A 17,709-nucleotide genomic window follows, 5' to 3' on the forward strand; every position below is an offset into this window, starting at 1 on the left:
CCAGAAGAGAGAGGAATATAAAAAAATAGATTAGAAAAAAAGATGCCTGTAGAAGCAAGAATATTCCCGAGAATCCCAGGAAATAAAAGCTTTGCGAAGGTTGTCGCACAAACATTTCTGGAGATCTCCACTCAAACTGAGGAGACGCTGATATTTCAGTTTCAGGGTGCTACCATTATTTTGGGCACCTTTGGGCTGCAGAACAGTGGTGACCCTTTGAGGGAGAGCAACAAACAGCTCTCCGCACCTTTTAAAATCCTGGGGACACCTGATTCCGCAAGTTTAATTAGTTTTTAGCAAAGGAGGTCCTCACCCATTGAAAGAAGTGGCTCAGTCCCAGAAGGTGCCCCCTATGCAGTGCAACTATGACAGTGAAATATATTTTAGAAGAGTGTGAACAATTAGCACTGAATAGATTTGGTGTGGCGTGTCTAACGATATATTGACAATATTAAAACCCAACAGTAATCTTAAAGATAAAATTCTTGAACATCTAAAATCAATAATCACAAGCATATGGTTATGTATAACCCGTTACATGTGGCTTTTATATCTTTTCTTTGTATGAGTGTATTTATTTGCATGCATGGTTAAGTGTGAACAGAATGGCCTGTGGCAGGACATAGAGTACCTCGCAAACCTGTCAAACTAGTTAGGTTAATTAGTGTAATGCATAGATTTGAAACATTCAAATATCCCAGTGCCTCCCCATTTTTAATTGTAAATACTGTTTGAAAGGCTTATCTGTAAGAATGCATTTATTTTCATGAGTGGTTAAGTATGGATGGACGGATCTGTGGCAGAATATAGTGTACCCAAGGTCCAGTCAAACTAGTTAGGTTAGGTTTATAGTAGGTTTTTGTTACTCTCTCACTCTCACTCTCTCTCTCTCTCTCTCTCNCTCTCTCTCTCTCTCTCTCTCTCTCTCTCTCTCTCTCTCTCTCTCTCTCTCTCTCTCTCTCTCTCTCTCTCTCTCTCTCTCTCTCTCTCTCTCTCTCTCTCTCTCTCTCTCTCTCTCTCTCTCTCTCTCTCTCTCTCTCTCTCTCTCTCTCTCTCTCTCTCTCTGTATGGATTAAATTAGGGCCTTCATTGTGTGTGAGAGGAGACGTCTATTAAGGAAGATGCTATATGTTAGATGTGTCTCATATAAGAAGAAGGTAAATTGCTTTTGAAGGGGCTACTGAGCTGTAACTATAGATATGTAAGAAAAAAGAAAAAAGTGTGGTACCTGTCATTCAAATCCAAAACTAAATCTAGCAGAACGTCATTCCCTAAATCCTGAATCAATTTAACATTAAGGAGTGTTTGCATATTGAGCAGTTGAATTGATTTTGTAAACGCATCCACCCAATACAAATTATTTCCGAGCGGGTCATAATCAATGCTGACAATCTTGGCATTTTTGGAGTGATGAAGCTGTTTAACTTGCATTGTGATAGGGTTGAATGCAATAATTGATCCTTCATTTAAATCACTAAGAATGATGTCACCTAAAATTTAAATATTTTTAGTACTCAAAACATTAATTCATGCAAATAAAAAGTCTTAGAAGAGAATAGATTCAAAACCCAACTTAAAAATGAATTAATCAGAAGATAAAACACAATAAACATATTTCTCTCAGCATAATTTATATGTACAAACAAACAGAAATATCATTAGTAAATATAAATGGTATAAATTAAATTGTGCATGTCTAAGATTATGTGGAAATATATTTATAAATTACACTTTATAAGCAAATAAGAAGAAAAAATAAGCTGCATGCTAGAAACATTTAAAAAAAACTTAGCAGTTTGTTATTTTTTTAATAATACCTGAATGAGAATCATAGGAAACGGCACCAAGAGATGTAACCACAGTATGAGTGATATGATCGAATTCAATTCTACCAAATGAATGGTAATTTATTATGTTTATAGCAGCATTAGATGCAACAATTAGTTGTTCCTTTTTGTTAAAAGATTTGCATGTATGCTTGTTTTCTGTTAAAAACATATCCGTAGGGCAAGCACAAGTGTATGTTATATCACTTGAATTATGAAGTGAAAGAAGACACAAATGGCTGCAGGAAGCATATTTACACGGGTTTTTCTGAAATAAATTTTATTATTCATGCTATTATGTAATTATGCTAGTATTTAAAAAATATGGAAAAATGTAAGATTCCAAACTGTATTATATAAAAATGTATATAAATATAATGTAACAAATACATAACTGGTAGAAAAGACTAGCACAAAAGGCAAAAATGTGTAATTATATGACTGGACAAACATCAAAAATACAGTAGAATCTCATTATCCACGGGGGATATATACCAAGCATCATCGCATATAACAAGAACTGTGGATAATAGGAAACACCTCGAATATCAGGCTTCAAAGCATTTTCTTCTACCTGCATATCAATCAGACACTTTCTATATTTCATGTGCCTATCGTCAATATGAACTTAAGTACACATATTTTAGATTTTTTTCAATAAAAAATACAATGTACGATGTTTGTTCCACACAAAAAAACAATATGTGCAGACATTTAACTAGGGTGGCAAGCGCAGGTGAGTGAAAGCATGGATAGCAAGAGTCTGCTGTTTATTTATAAATCAACATTTTTGTCAACCCTTTAACTTTTAAAGTAATAAGTAATAAACAATTTATCACTACTATTACACCCACATGTGCACATGCGCTTATGGGTTCATAATTTAATATTTCATTTCCAAGACACAAAAATTAATTTCAACTGAAACAGTGACATTAGTAATAAACCAAAGCTTTCAAACTTACTATTTGTTTGAACAACACCGGATGGTAAATGTGTATACCAAACATTTTCTCATGTGTCCTCTTAATTATTCTATAACCTCTTCCATTAAATTTATTGCATGATATCAACTCATTTGTTTTTACATCAGTCCAGTAAAGTCTATTTTCAAAGACGTCCAAAGAAAATATCGAACCAATAGTTTTAGATAAAGATAGTCTCTAAAGGGCGAAAATCGTGCTTTAGTATTCATAAAAAAATGTAATGAATGTACATTATTATGTATATTTACAATTCTGTTGGATCCATCAAGGTTTATGCTTTCAATGGCAGTTAATTTAGCGTCAGACCAATACAACCTATTGTTTGGAATGTCCAAAGCAAGGGCATTTGGCCAGATGTCTTTTGCTACAATATTTTCTTTATTATTTCCATCCATTCCTGCCTTTACGATACATGGTAAATGTACATCCAAAGATGAAAAAAATAACATCCTGCAATTATTTCACAATTAATTTTTAAGTTTAAAATTACTTTACACTAAAAAGCTCTCAATCAATGCAAAAGTGGAAAATCCATTCTTTTGTCAGAATATTCTTTCATTAACCTCATAAATGAAGATGATGAAAAGGGAGCGGATTTTTATGTATTAAAAAAGTGAAAATATGTACTTAAATATCTCATTATTTTTGATACAATATGTAATGCAAAATATAAAACAGGAAAAGATTTAAAAAATAATAATAAAGTTAGTCTGATTTAAACAATTTTAAAATAAAAACAAATCAAATTTTTTAAAATTATCGGGAATGACAAGATATTTTAAATTTTCGAAATTGAAACAGCGATGATCAGGTCTCAAAATGGATTTGTATCTGCTAAAGGAGCGCTCCATATTTGCTGATGTTATTGGAGAGGATTTGAAACTTAAAATTTCATTTTGGTTTAAATTCATTTTTGGTCTGAAGTTTCTTTATGGTTCTCTTTTAAGATGTCAAAGACGTAGAAACAAAAAATGGATGATTTTACTTTTGTATTGTAATGCCATACTTTCATTCAAATCGCAAATTAGAATTGTTGAAGATTCCATAATTTAGTAAAGCATGCAATAAATATGAAGAAAATGTATAAACAAATTAATTTAGTACTAAATATGTGAAAATATGTAACATTAACATGTTTTTAATTGCATCCAAATGTCACAAAATGTAAATAACGAGTTGTGATATGCCAATGATTATATTTTTATAAAATATGTAAACATAAAAGTACACTCCCTAATGATGAAGACAGTTGATTGTGCCAAATTTGCTATATTGTAAATTGACAGGAATATTAATAATAAAAGCTTACTTTTTTTTAAAGTTAATTATTACTGATTACTGATTTATATAAGCCCAAATCTGCATTCGTATGCCCAGAGTTGAGTCTATCACTTCTCGCAGTCCACTGGCAATTCCAGCTTTTGTAATTTATGATTATTCGGAGTTCGTGAGATGCGGTCTGGTATGACGTAGGTTTTAGAAAAACATATTCTTTATCGTGCCAACATTTTGATCTCTATTGAGGTCCTGGGAATTATAAAATTGCTTAAATTTTACAAATACATGTAGGAGATGAGAAAAAAATTGAATTTATACAATGCTACAAAATTTTAGATTTAAACAAAAAAAATGAATTTATACAATGCTAGAAAATTTTATATAAAAAAATGAGTTTATACAACGCTAGAAAATTTTAGATTCAATCAAAGTATTTGTACTCACTCAAAGTGTTTATTTTCCCTGTAGATGTGTCATTCTTGTATATCTTTTTTTTCTCTTTTTAATCTAAAATTTTCTAGCATTGTATAAATTCAATTTTTTTGTCACACCAGACTGCATCTCACGATCTCCGAATAATCATTGACTAACGATCACTAAACACCACACGTTTGTAATTTATAATAAATTACTGGCAGGCCTCGAGAATAACTTACACTGGGGACAGACCTCGGTCTGGTTCATCCAGCCTCCGAGGGTGAGTTCCAGGTGTTGTCAACAACTATGTCAATTCAGAACCCCATGTATGCAGTTCCTAAATCCATTCACACGCTCACTCGCTTTTAAATACTTTTCTATTTACATACCATTTACCATCAGGGTAGTGATATCACTGATCGATATTCCTCTATCACCCTTTACACGTATTATATATCTAAACCTAACTGAGTGTCCTTGGGGTACTCAGTATTCCACTATCGACCCTGCACACTACACATTCATGCCAATAAATACATTCACTCGCAACACACTCTTGGGACACAAAACTACCAATATTATACATAATAAAATGACCCTTTCCTCCAAAAATCATAAGCATAATTCTCATATCAGGTAGCATTATTATACACTCTCTATATGGAAACAAGGAATTGCACTCTTCAACTAGGTGGATCGCTCGATCAATCTTTCCCTACATGCCGGTCACATACATGGGCTTTGGCCCAAAAGTAAGTGTCCATGTGTCAATCTCGCAAAACCTATTCTCAATCGAGTTTAATTAATAATTAGTTATTTTAATTAGTTGTTTGCAAATATTACATACCCTTTATTAGAATGCAACACCAAAGAAAAAACGTTGGTTACGTTGCTAATTATAGGTAAACAATTGATACCGTCGTTAGAACAAACACCAATATGTTTTTTACCAGAATCGGAGAAATATATATTTCTAGTAATCCAATCAACAGATAAATCTTCGATCATTAACAATCCTAAAATCAAATTGTTATAATGTAAATTTATAGGTTTATAGACTAGAATTAACAGATATATTGACACAAAATAACATCGATTATCTGAACAAATTTTACCTGATGTTACCACAACTTCTTTTTCAAGGCCAAATTCGTTCGAACGTATTATAGATGAATGGCCATTACTTTTCATAGAACTCCAGTACAAAGAATGTCCATCATACGCAACAGCTGCACTTTTCCCATCAAATTCTACCATTTCAGAAAAATGCTCATTTCTAAGATAATAGGCCTGAATTGAATTCTCATTTGAATAGACCATTAAAGGATGAGTATCATCTGTAATGCAAATATGTTTTTTATCAGAAAATTCAAATTAATTGTACATTATCAAACAAATCTTTTACTCAACCAGATTAAAATTATATATTTTAGTTTTATTGTGTGCATGTTTAGTTTCAACTAATGCTTAATCTAAAGTATATGCTGAAACTGACATCACATAGTGGGTCCATCTTTGCTCGCGAGTTTGTTGAACTACTCAAATGAGTTTCTCACTGAAGATGGCACAATGCCAAAACGCGTTTGAGTAGTTCAACAAACCTGCAAGTGAAGACAAACCCTTTAAGTGACCCAGTGCTGGTTCAACATGAGTTCACAGACTCATAGACCAATACCCAGCATCAACAGCATTGAACATTATTCAACTCATCCCACTTTGTTCTACTTCCATCCCTATTTTTCACACAATAAAATTCAACAACAAAATATACGGTTGTGTAGATGTTTCATTTCATGTAATTTACCTTCTGCAATGCATATATCACCATGTTTATTTGAATATCCTTCATGGCAGAGGCACTGAAATGAGCCTTCTGTATTATGGCATATTTGGTCGCACTGTGCATAATTTTCACATTCGTCAATATCTGAAAAGAAAAATTTTCTATATGACTTGGCACTTATCACTTAGTGCAAAAATTTTAATGCTAAAAAAGATAATTAAAACCAATTTTCTTAACCTATGCATTTGTCACCACTGTATTTCATTCCTATGGGACACACACATTTACAGCCAAGTGGGGTGTTAAATACATCGTGAGAACAGTTATAATTGTGACATGAATCTGAAAGTTTAAATTAAAATTCAGTACAAAATTCAAAGTAATAGTAGCCACAATGTCAAAATTAGTTCAGTACATAAAGTAGTTCTTAGGTATTACCATTAGAACAAAGTTGTTTTTCATCGGAACCATCAAGACAATCAAATTTGGAATCACACACTTTACTTTGTGGTAAACATCTTGATTTATCTTTACAAAGAAACAAGTGGTGTTCAAGCAAACAATTGGAAACATGTCTGCTCCATGGTGCTGAAATTATTATATTATTGTTATTGTTAGTTACAATAAGTAAATTTAGCAATTCATAGAATAACCTAAAATTTCTGATACTGTGTTCTTACAAGGTCATGGGTGAATATGGAGTGAACTGTTTCACTAGAGAGTGAATATGGAGCATTAAGTATTATTCTTGGGATTTTGAATTGGAGAGACCAAGTACAGGATTAATTGGAAGTTTGGTTGAGCCCCAAACTTCCACTCCATAGATATATAGCAGATGAATGAGAGTTTTGTAAAGGGTAAGTTTGTAGTTAAGGTTTAGGTGAGGACGAGTAATCTCTGCAAGAGTTTGTAACAGCGATTCATGTCTTGCTATTTCACGCAAGTGTGTGGATTCCACTCCCAGGTATCATACTAAGTCAGCAGTCAGTATGAGTATGCTTTTGTTCACTTTGATCTCCATTCGCAGTACCAGTCTTCCAATAGGATGAGGTGACTCTGCAGATAGGAGCTTACAACTGATGGATTCGAGTGAGAAGAGAAGAGAACCATTTCATTGGAAAACATGATTATGACTGTGTATGGGGAAGTAAGAATGTCAGCAGTGCGTATTTTGAAAAAGATCAGGCCAAAGATACTTCCTTGGGGATACTCCAGACTTCCGGAAAGGGATGTTCCTTACATGGCAATGGTAGGATTGGAGAATAACTGGCTTAAAATTGTATTTAAATAGTTACACAATCAAAGATTGCAAGAATGTAATTATAACTATAATTATAATATTGTGTGAAGGGTAGTTATTTCACATAAATGTTTAAAGTAAAGAATAGAAAAAAAAGATCTGTTTTTCTATGAATGATTTGGGTATAAATATATAAATTTTTCTTGTTTCTCTTTTATGTGTGTTTGTTATGTGTGCTATTTATTTTCTCCACAATATATATACACACACAAACAACAATGACTGAAATCTCAGAGAGCAACAGTCCATTTATTTTCCAGAATGAATAGAAAACAAAAATGCAAGTAATTTATTAACGTGAATGGCACAGAGTTGATCCCCAATTACTCCAAGGAATATAAAGTACTGGGGGAGTAGTGTGAAGGAAGTCTGGTACATGAATGTAATTTATTAGCATGAATGGAGGGCCATATCCCCAATATCGGGGTAGTAGTACTCTGGGGTAGTGTGATGTGTCAAGTTTTTTCTTGTTTCTCTTTTATGTGTGTATGTGTTTGTTATATGTGCTATTTAATTTCTCCACAATTGATGAGGCCCTGAGGCACAGAGAGAGTAGCAATAAGTTAAAGAAAGGAGGGAGTTGGTTACCGTTATATCATAGAACAATATAACTTGGCTGGAGAATCAATAAAAGAAATTAATAGGTTTAAAATGTGAGAAAGATAAGTAAACAAAGCTAAGAAAGAGAGGGGCTGGTGACCAATGTAGTTTGACAGCCCTCAAACTAAAAAAAAAATTTTTAAAAAATGATTATGCTAAAATATGTAATCTTACGGCAATAATCTTCATCACTTTCATCCATACAGTCAACAGTCCCATCACATTTCAAATCGAATTCAATACATTCACCAGATTTACATTGGAACTCTGAACACTGAAACAATTTTGATTTAGTGTTATTTTACACTTTTATCTGTGAGCTTTCTTAACTTACTTTCCCACTACAATTATTTTCATCACTAAAATCTAGACAATCCATTACTTCGTCACAAAAGTGTTTAGCAGGAATACAATTTACTTTGTCTGCACATGGAAGTTCATCTGGTTTGCACGTAACAGGATGTGACTAAAGCAAAGATATAAAACATAGAAGAAAGCAAATTAAATCAAATTGTAAATTTAGAAACTAAATATATATTTTAATTAGACAGTACATGAAAAATTATGTTACATTTGAAATACAAAAAAATAATTTAGGTCATAAATAAAATACAATGAAAATGGCACTTAGCTCTAGGAAGCATTGAATGAAAATCACTAGATAAAAAATTAATATAAACAAGTAAATAATAATAAAGACAATTACATGTATTTTTAAAAAGCGGCGTATGAAAACAAGGATTTGAGCACTTCATGTGCTATGTAGGAAGGCACATTCACTGGATAGGAATACAGACAGAAGAAACCCTGTGCAGATACTGCCAGGAAGAAATAGAGACCGCAGAACACAGTTTACGTTTATGTGAAAGTTATGTATATGTACATGCTGATTCTTTCAGCTAGGAGAGGAAAAGCCAAAAGCAAGATCCTACACTAAGAAGCCACTGGGCAAGGCTAGGAGGTTGATTAAAAACCTGAATCTGGCCAGTGACTTATAAAAAACAATGAGCACAATAGACATGGGCTGGGCCAGATGAGTAATGCACTGATTTCACACTGAAGCGAAGCAAATTATCAACTAATATTTTTTTTTTTTTTTTTTTTAAAGGAAAGTTGTTTTTATCTTGTCAATAGTAATACATTTCTTATTTCTACCTAGAATTATAGAACCAATCGACTCAGTATGATCAATTCTATAGGAAACAAGTATAAATATGACAAATGTTTTTAAAAACTATATATATAAAATAAATAAACCTTTGCAAATATACGTTTTCTCGTACTAGCAACATATGTTCACTTCATCTTTAGTGTGAAACTGCACTAATGATTCAGCCAATCCAAGAAAATAAACGCATAATAACACCATGATATTGCATTGATTTTGTAATAACAGTTTTTAAACACCCTTCAATAAAACATATCTTACCAAATTGTGATGACAATTTTCTTCATCTGAGTGATCATGATCTCCACAATCAAACTCTCCATTACACAATGATGCAAGAGAAATACAGTTTTTAGAAATATTGCACATATGCATACCATGACAGTCTTCATGATCTATCACAAAAAAAAAATCATCAGCATTTATTATATACTAATTAAAACATACACCATTAGAATAATACCGAAAAGGTGATCACAACTTTCTTCATCTGAATTATCACCGACACCACAGTCAAAATCATGATCACAATGAAAACTTTTAGGAATGCAGACATGATTCTTGGCACATTTAAAATGAGTATCCAAATTACACTCTTCTAAAATAAATAACATTTGAAAAAATTAAAATATACCAATGTAATAAATAAGCGTTGTAGGTTTATTGCAATATAGGTGATTTATTGAACTAATCCAACCATTAGATTTTTATTTATAGTTATTTAGTTCAGGGCTCAGCTACCAGCCCGCCTCTGATTCCAGGACTGCAGGAGTAAGGTTTATTATTATTATTATTATTGTTATGAATATACAAAAATATACATAAAAACTAACTAAGCAAATTAATATCAACATTATCAAAACAATTGCATTCTCATAACCTATTGGGGTCCACAAAAGATGTCTAGATATTAAAACTAAAATTGTCAAATTCATTTATCCATAGTGTAAAAATGTCCTAATCAATTAGAGATGATAAAGGTGGAATGAATATATTGTTTAATCATTTAAAATAGATAGTTTCTACCCATAGAGAGTAGGCACTATATTAAAAAAACCTCTTACTTACGGACATTATGACAATTTTCTTCATCTGAATTATCACCAGCACCACAGTCACTTACACCATCACATACACTACTTTTACTAATACAAAATTTGTTTATTTTACATTTATGTTCAGTGTTCCCAGCACAATCTAAATCAAACCACACAAAAAGAGTATAGGGACCAACATTTATCAAACGTAGTTATCAAAATAGGCAGAGAGTAATTGTCTTCAAGCTCAAATATTGCAAACTGTTTTCATCAAACAAAAATCATAAACTGTTGTCATTAAACCTAATTGTATTCAGCAATATTTTCTTTTCACAAAAGATTTCTCGATCAATAAAGCAAAATTTGCTAAATTTATATAACCTTAACAAGAAAATTCTTCTAACCTTCTCAATTAAAGGATATTCTTATGAAATTACGGAAATTATGACAATTTTCTTTATCTGAACTACCACCAGCACCATAAAATAGCTAGAAAGTAATTGTCTACATATTCAAATATTGCAAACTGTTATCAACAAAAAAACAATCATAAACATTCACAGAGTTGTGTCTAAACCTTCGAACAGTCAACATCATATTGTTTTCTCTTCCACAAAGGATTAACTCAACTATCTAATCTACATCTATTTTTCTGTCAGGGAGTACCCGTTTCTATTTTATTTTTTATCTTTCTTTCTCTTTTTCTTCCTTCTCCTTTCGTAGTATCCCTTTTGTTCATTATATTTTATATACTCTAAAGCTAAATTTTACTTCATAAAGCTGCCCATGCCTGAAATGGATTTATCACTCACCGCTAAACCACCTGACCCTACTTCTAAATTAAAAATAACAGGAAAATGGTGCAGGAAATTTCTAGTTATGTCACTGGAGTCGGAACGAGGATGTTCCTTTAATAATTTCAGTCCTTTTAAAGTCTGTAGATTTAAAGAGTTATGCTCCAAAAGTCTCCATGAAATTTCTCCGAAATGGATCTATCCTCCTTGATATTAACAATGAAAATGATTACCTAAACCTACAAACCATCAAAACATATGAAAATTCGAACATAATTTTTACTCTCCATCGATCTCTAAATTTCTCAAAAGGTGGCGTGTTCGTTCCTGAACTGGTAAACTGTTCTGAGACAGAGATTCAAACTGAACTAGAATCCCAAGGCGTGGTAAAAGTCGAAAGACTGAAGAAAAGCGTGAATGGACACTCTGCCCCCAACCCAATTTTATTTCCCACCTTTCAAAGACCTGATATTCCAGAAAAAGTAAATCTCGATTTTCTACAAATCAAAGTACGCCCCTTCACACCTAATCCAATGCAATGCTACTCCTGCTATAGATATCGACACATTAGCAAATACTGCAAGACGAAAAACTGTGGTGAAATGAGTCACGAAACATCTAGTTGCCCAAACCCACCACATTGCATAAACTGCTCTGGTTCTCATCCTGCCTTCACTAGACAGTGCCCGGTATATATTGCTGAAAAAAAAATAGAAAGTATAAGAAAAGGCGAAAAAGTGTCTTTCAAACAAGCTGAAACTCTGTACAAACAGCGTATTTCTCCACAGGAAAGATTAAATATGCCACTTTATTCTCAAGTAGCCTCAGCCTCCATACCAAATCCACCAGTGTCACCCCATCACACTAGCACTCCTCCATCTTCCACCAATCCTTTAACCTCTCTGCCCTCACCTACCCATTCCTCAACCCTCACCTCACAAAATCATAAAATTGAGTCCCTTACAGAAGAGATAGCCAAGCTTACAAAACTTGTTCATTTCCTTGCAGGAAAGTGCCTCACATTCCCACCATCACAAATTCAACCTACTCCCCCACAAAATGAACTCATGATATCTATCCCTCCAGTTCAAATACACCATTTACTTGTTTCCCCTCCCAAAATACAACTCTTCCTGTCTCCAACAGTAATAAAAACATCACAAAAACAATGCCCACACTCACAAATAAATCCAAATCATCTCTAAACTTAGACAAAATAAGCTCCAAACGCCCTTTTTCACAAGGCTCAAACTCCTCCAGTACCTCTCCCAAAGCCAAAGTCAAAACACCTAAAACTGAAACAAACAAACGCTTTCCGTAACTAAGTTAACTAAGTTTAACCCTGTATATCAAAATCCCCCTTCTCTAATTATAATTAACCACTATGAACTTTATTCAATGGAATATAAATGGTATAAATTTTCACCGTAACGACCTACAACTCTTAATCAATAAATTCGACCCATATGTTGCTAGTATTCAAGAAACTCACCTAAAAGTCAGTGATAATTTTACAATACGTAACTATCAAATAGCTCGAAAAGATTGTACCTCAGGTCAAATTGCCTGTGGTGGTGTTTGCCTTTTAATTAAAAACTCCCTTGTCCAACAAACCTTGTCTTTGTCCACCCCCTTCAAGTCGTTGCAGCTAGAATTCTATCCCCAAAACCCTTCACTATATGCTCCATCTACATCCCCCCACACCATAAGCTTACAATTGATGAAATGGAAAATCTCTTACACCAACTCCCCTCACCAGTATATTTGCTTGGAGATTTCAACGCACACAATTTCCTTTGGTATGGAGACCACACCAATCGCAATGGGCGTAACCTTGAAACCTTTATTGACCGGAATAACCTTAACATTCTAAATACCAACTCCCCCACACATTTTTGTGCACGCTCAGGCAAATTTTCAAATATTGACCTCACCATCATCAGCCCCACCCTTCAACCTTTCCTCAGTTGGTATGCTCTCACTGACTCCCATGGCAGTGATCATTTCCCCATCCTTATCAAATCCTCTCTAAAAACTAATTTTTACCCTAGACCTTGCTACTGGCAACTCCATAAAGCTGACTGGGAAAAATTTCAAAACAATGTCCAACTTGAAGACCTGGTACCAGAAGAAACAAATATTGATGACTTAATTGAGAATTTGAACAGTAGGATCCTAAAAGCTGCAGAAATTTCCACCCCTAAATCCAAACACAACCACTCCCTTAAACAACCAGTACCATGGTGGACTGCTGAATGTGCTCAAGCTGTATATGAACGTAAAAGAACCTTGAGAAAATTTCTCCGGAATCCTTCCACAACCAACTTTGAAATCTATTCCTCTGCCAAAAAACAAGCCAATCGCATAATCACAACTAGCAAAAAACAATCGTGGGCTAATTTTCTCACAAAGGTAAATCGGCACACACCCATCAAAGAATTCTGGTCCACTGTTAAAAGAATCATGGGACATGGTTACTCCCCTCCTGTTTCCGTCCTCCAGTCAGGCAATAATTTTATAACTAACCCCAAAGAAATTTCAAACCTCCTTGCAAAGTCGCTTCACGACTCTACACTAACCTCTAACTTCGACCCAAAATTTCAGAATACAAAATCATCAAAAGAATCTACCCCTCTACTTCCTGCAAACCTTGATGACAACGATCCTTTGAACTTCCCTTTCACCCTCTCTGAATTCTCTCTTGCTCTGTCCTCGAGAAAAGACACTGCCCCTGGACCTGATAACATCAGTGTAGGAATGATACAAAACCTTTCAACAAATAATCAAAAAGTTATACTTAACATTTTCAATGAGATTTTTCTAAAAGATAAATTTCCAAAAATCGGGGGCAAAGCAGTAAACATACCAATCCTAAAGAAAAACAAACCCCCTCTCTTAGCCTCAAGCTATCGACATATTGCTCTTACATGCTCTCTGAGTAAACTTCTTGAAAAAATACTAGCCCAAAGACTTAACTGGTATCTCGAATCTCACTTGCTGTTACCAACTTGTCAGAGTGGATTTCGAAGAAATCGAAGCACCATTGACAACCTTGTTATCTTGGATACATATATAATGGAGGCCTTCCGCAACAAAGAAAAAGTTCTTGCTGTTTTTCTTGATATCGAGAATGCATTTGACCGCACTTGGCGACGACTAATTCTCGACTCTTTAATCCATCTCGGTGTCTCTGGTCACATTCTGACCTTTATATCCAACTTTCTGGGTAATAGAAGTTTTCAGGTTCGTTGTGGTAGCGCCATGTCTGATGAATTCTCCCAAGAAAACGGTGTGCCTCAGGGATGTGTCCTAAGTGCTATGATTTTCAGTATATGTTTTAATCAAATCCTTACTTCAATTGATCCACCTGTGCAAGCTCTTTTATATGCCGACGATCTTGTAATATACTGCAAACACAAAAATATAACCATACTTCAACAACAAATTCAATCTACTCTGTCCTCAATAAGTAGTTGGCTCGGTAATAACGGTTTCAAAGCCTCTGAAGCTAAAATGGTCGCTGTACTTTTCTCCAAAAGACAACCCTCTTTTCTCCCCAATCTTAAAATACATAATGCAGTTATACGGTACACAGACTCTGTTCACTACCTTTGGTTTGATTTTTGATAAGCATTTAAATTGGAAACTTCATCTTAAAAATATAAAGCAATCATGTCAAACATCACTGAATCTCTTCCGTCTATTAACTTCCACCCGTTGGGGAGCAGACAGAAATAGCTTGTTGAGGCTATACAAAACTCTTATCCAATCTAAGATTGAGTACGGATCGATCGCATATGGGTCAACAAGTGAAAAAACACTTGAAATCGTCAATCCAATTCAAAACCAAGGCCTGAGAATGGCTATTGGTGCCTTTCGTACTAGCCCTGTAAACAGCATACACGTTGACTCAGGTGAACTCCCACTAAAACATAGACGCCGTATGTCTGACCTCTTCTATTTTGCCAAAATCCTATCCACCCCCCATCACCCTCTCCATTCCTCTTTTACAAATGGGCGCCCTCTTCCAAACTTTCCTGACTGGCACATCCCACGTTGTTCCTTCCCACTAAGAATCCACATACTCCTAACAGATTACAAAATTGAGGTCCCTCACGTCCAAAAATCGCATACATCCCCCATCCCCCCGTGGACCCTCCCCACTCCTTCCATTTGCTACTCACTCTCATCTTACAATAAGGATCGTACCCCACTGTATATATTTAAGAATGAATTTCTAATGTTCAAATCTACACATTCAGAAGCAGTTTTTGTTTTCACTGACGGATCCAGGTCTGAGGATGGAACAGGATCTGCTGTTGTCTGTGAGTCACAAGTATATCGTTTCCGCCTACATCACCATTGCTCTAGTTATACTGCTGAACTCCTAGCCATACTCAAAGCAATTAATATCATTAATGTGCCCCGTACCACCCTAATTATCTGTTCTGACTCTCTTTCAGCACTCACCACACTAAAAAACACATTCTCCCTAAACCCAGACATCTACAATATTCTTGCAAAGTTAAAACAATATAAAGACATAGGTGTGGAAGTATTATTCAAATGGATCCCAGGCCACGCTGGAATAACTGAAAATGAGAAGGCAGACCGTATGGCGAGAAAGGCAGCCTTGAGTGGTATTCCTCACGGAGGGGTCCCCTTCAGTGACCTCTGCTGTCACTTTAGGCGGCTCATCTGGGGGGCATGGAAGTGTGAATGGGGTGCCTGCACAGGAAACAAGCTCCTCGCAATAAAGAAAGATGTAAAGAAATGGGAATCCTCTTCCAGACCCTCCCGAAAAGAAGAAACCCTCCTAACCCGGCTTCGAATTGGCCACTCCCGACTCACCCATAGATTCCTACTTGAAAGAACTCCTAAACCTATATGTCCGCTCTGTAAAACTACCATCACAATATCCCACATCCTAATAGATTGTCCTTTATACACTTCTAAAAGATCCCTCCATCAGATTCCCAAAGACCTCCAATCCATACTAAGCAACAACTCAACATCAATAAACAAAATTTTTAACTTCTTAACAGACATCCAACTAATTGATAAAATCTGATATCCCATCCCCTCAACTCTTGTTTCCTTTGCTGGTTCCCCATGTTGGCGGTGTGGTGCGGCTGACTTCTGGCGACGCCCGTGCGGGGCCTCGGGTGCTGGTCGGTCTTGGGCTGGATTGAGGGGTGCCTCCCCGGACTCTGAGGTCAAGGAATCTCCAGCGAGCTTAGAGGAGGTGTCGATGGTGACTAGACACCGACCCCTCCTCGATAAAGTCCTGCGCGCAATATTAAGACTAAAAGCATCAGTTGCGAGAGATCCGTGGGGTTCCGTTCTTTCTAGGCCTGGGGCTGCCACTGCGCCGGGGTCTGCGGGGGCCTCGCTCTGAGGGGGCCGGGCTGCGCCGTTAACTTGCACAGACTCAAGGCTTAATGACCAATAAGGTTTCAGCCTTTAAATTATTAAAAAAAAAAAAAAAAAAAAGTTCACAAATGTTTGATCCCAATGTAACAGCTGAGCTCTTAAATCCATTGTCAAAATGAAAAATCAATCGAGCATTTCAATAAATCAAGTACAAAACTAAATTATATGCCTTTGCCTATCAAATCAGACAAAAAAAGTATAATCACCAACAATTATCACTTTTGCATCTCAAAATATTATAACTAAAAATTAATTGTCCCCTACTTTTAAATTCTCCATTTATTATATACTAATTAAACCTTACACTATTAAAATAATAGCTAAATGATAATCACATTTTTTTTTCATCTGAATTGCCTACACTATCACTTCGAAATCTTTTCTGACTGCACAAATGATTCTGGCTCACAGAACTGAGGCATCCAAATTACATTCTTTTAAGATAATACCATTTGGAAAAATTAATAGACAAAAATATAGTTAAACTTTACGTTTTAACTTCAACAAAAATGAATATTGATGACATTAAGCATTAATACATTCTAATTATTTTAGTTATGACATAAGATTTCAGTGACAATAAAGTTGAACTTGACAAATACTAAAAACCCAGTTAAAATACATACAGCATCAACTATCACCATTCGTCTTCACTGTTGCATAAAAAATATTGTTTTTGTGCTTACACAATTTTAAACATTTATTTCACTTCATTATATGAAGATTACATACAATGATCTAAGCCAATTAGAACAGTTAGAAAAGTTATATTTAAGTATATATGAATTCACAATTATTTGACATTCTATAATCATCTTTTATATAGTTAAATACCATCCATTTAAGAGAGTTATATAGGTTCTTTTAAGCCCTTTAAATCTAATACATGTATATATCTGGTGTCTAAAATTATGTAATCTAACCCACAAGTTGTTTAGGGGGTGGCAGAATTTAAACACCCTGTGATTCCAATGGAAAAATTTATAAAACAAATTTAATAAAATATCAGAGTTTGCCGGCCAACACTCAAATGGACTACCAGGTCTTGAGGACAGAGATTTGTAACATAATCTTCCGTCCAATGCCC

The 17,709-nt window shown here is 34.7% G+C and overlaps 1 protein-coding gene across 1 annotated transcript in view; it reads right to left on the reverse strand.

The window, feature by feature from the left end:
• The window catches only part of LOC106667186 (vitellogenin receptor), a 32,909-nt gene that overhangs the window by 12,225 nt on the left and 2,975 nt on the right, over positions 1 to 17,709 (reverse strand). The window contains exons 3-15 of the mRNA XM_014394961.2: positions 9,822 to 9,956; positions 9,620 to 9,753; positions 8,525 to 8,656; positions 8,365 to 8,464; positions 6,729 to 6,878; positions 6,528 to 6,632; positions 6,312 to 6,434; positions 5,623 to 5,844; positions 5,355 to 5,523; positions 3,061 to 3,262; positions 2,792 to 2,989; positions 1,818 to 2,094; positions 1,229 to 1,490 (exon numbers count right to left, since the gene is read on the reverse strand). Coding sequence (XP_014250447.1) covers positions 1,229 to 1,490; positions 1,818 to 2,094; positions 2,792 to 2,989; positions 3,061 to 3,262; positions 5,355 to 5,523; positions 5,623 to 5,844; positions 6,312 to 6,434; positions 6,528 to 6,632; positions 6,729 to 6,878; positions 8,365 to 8,464; positions 8,525 to 8,656; positions 9,620 to 9,753; positions 9,822 to 9,956 — 2,209 coding nt within the window. The remainder of the gene's footprint in view (positions 1 to 1,228; positions 1,491 to 1,817; positions 2,095 to 2,791; positions 2,990 to 3,060; positions 3,263 to 5,354; positions 5,524 to 5,622; positions 5,845 to 6,311; positions 6,435 to 6,527; positions 6,633 to 6,728; positions 6,879 to 8,364; positions 8,465 to 8,524; positions 8,657 to 9,619; positions 9,754 to 9,821; positions 9,957 to 17,709) is intronic.

This window comes from Cimex lectularius, unplaced genomic scaffold, assembly GCF_000648675.2.
Source record: "Cimex lectularius strain Harlan isolate CLEC.00 unplaced genomic scaffold, Clec_2.1 scaffold27, whole genome shotgun sequence".
Taxonomy (NCBI): Eukaryota; Metazoa; Arthropoda; class Insecta; order Hemiptera; family Cimicidae; genus Cimex; species Cimex lectularius.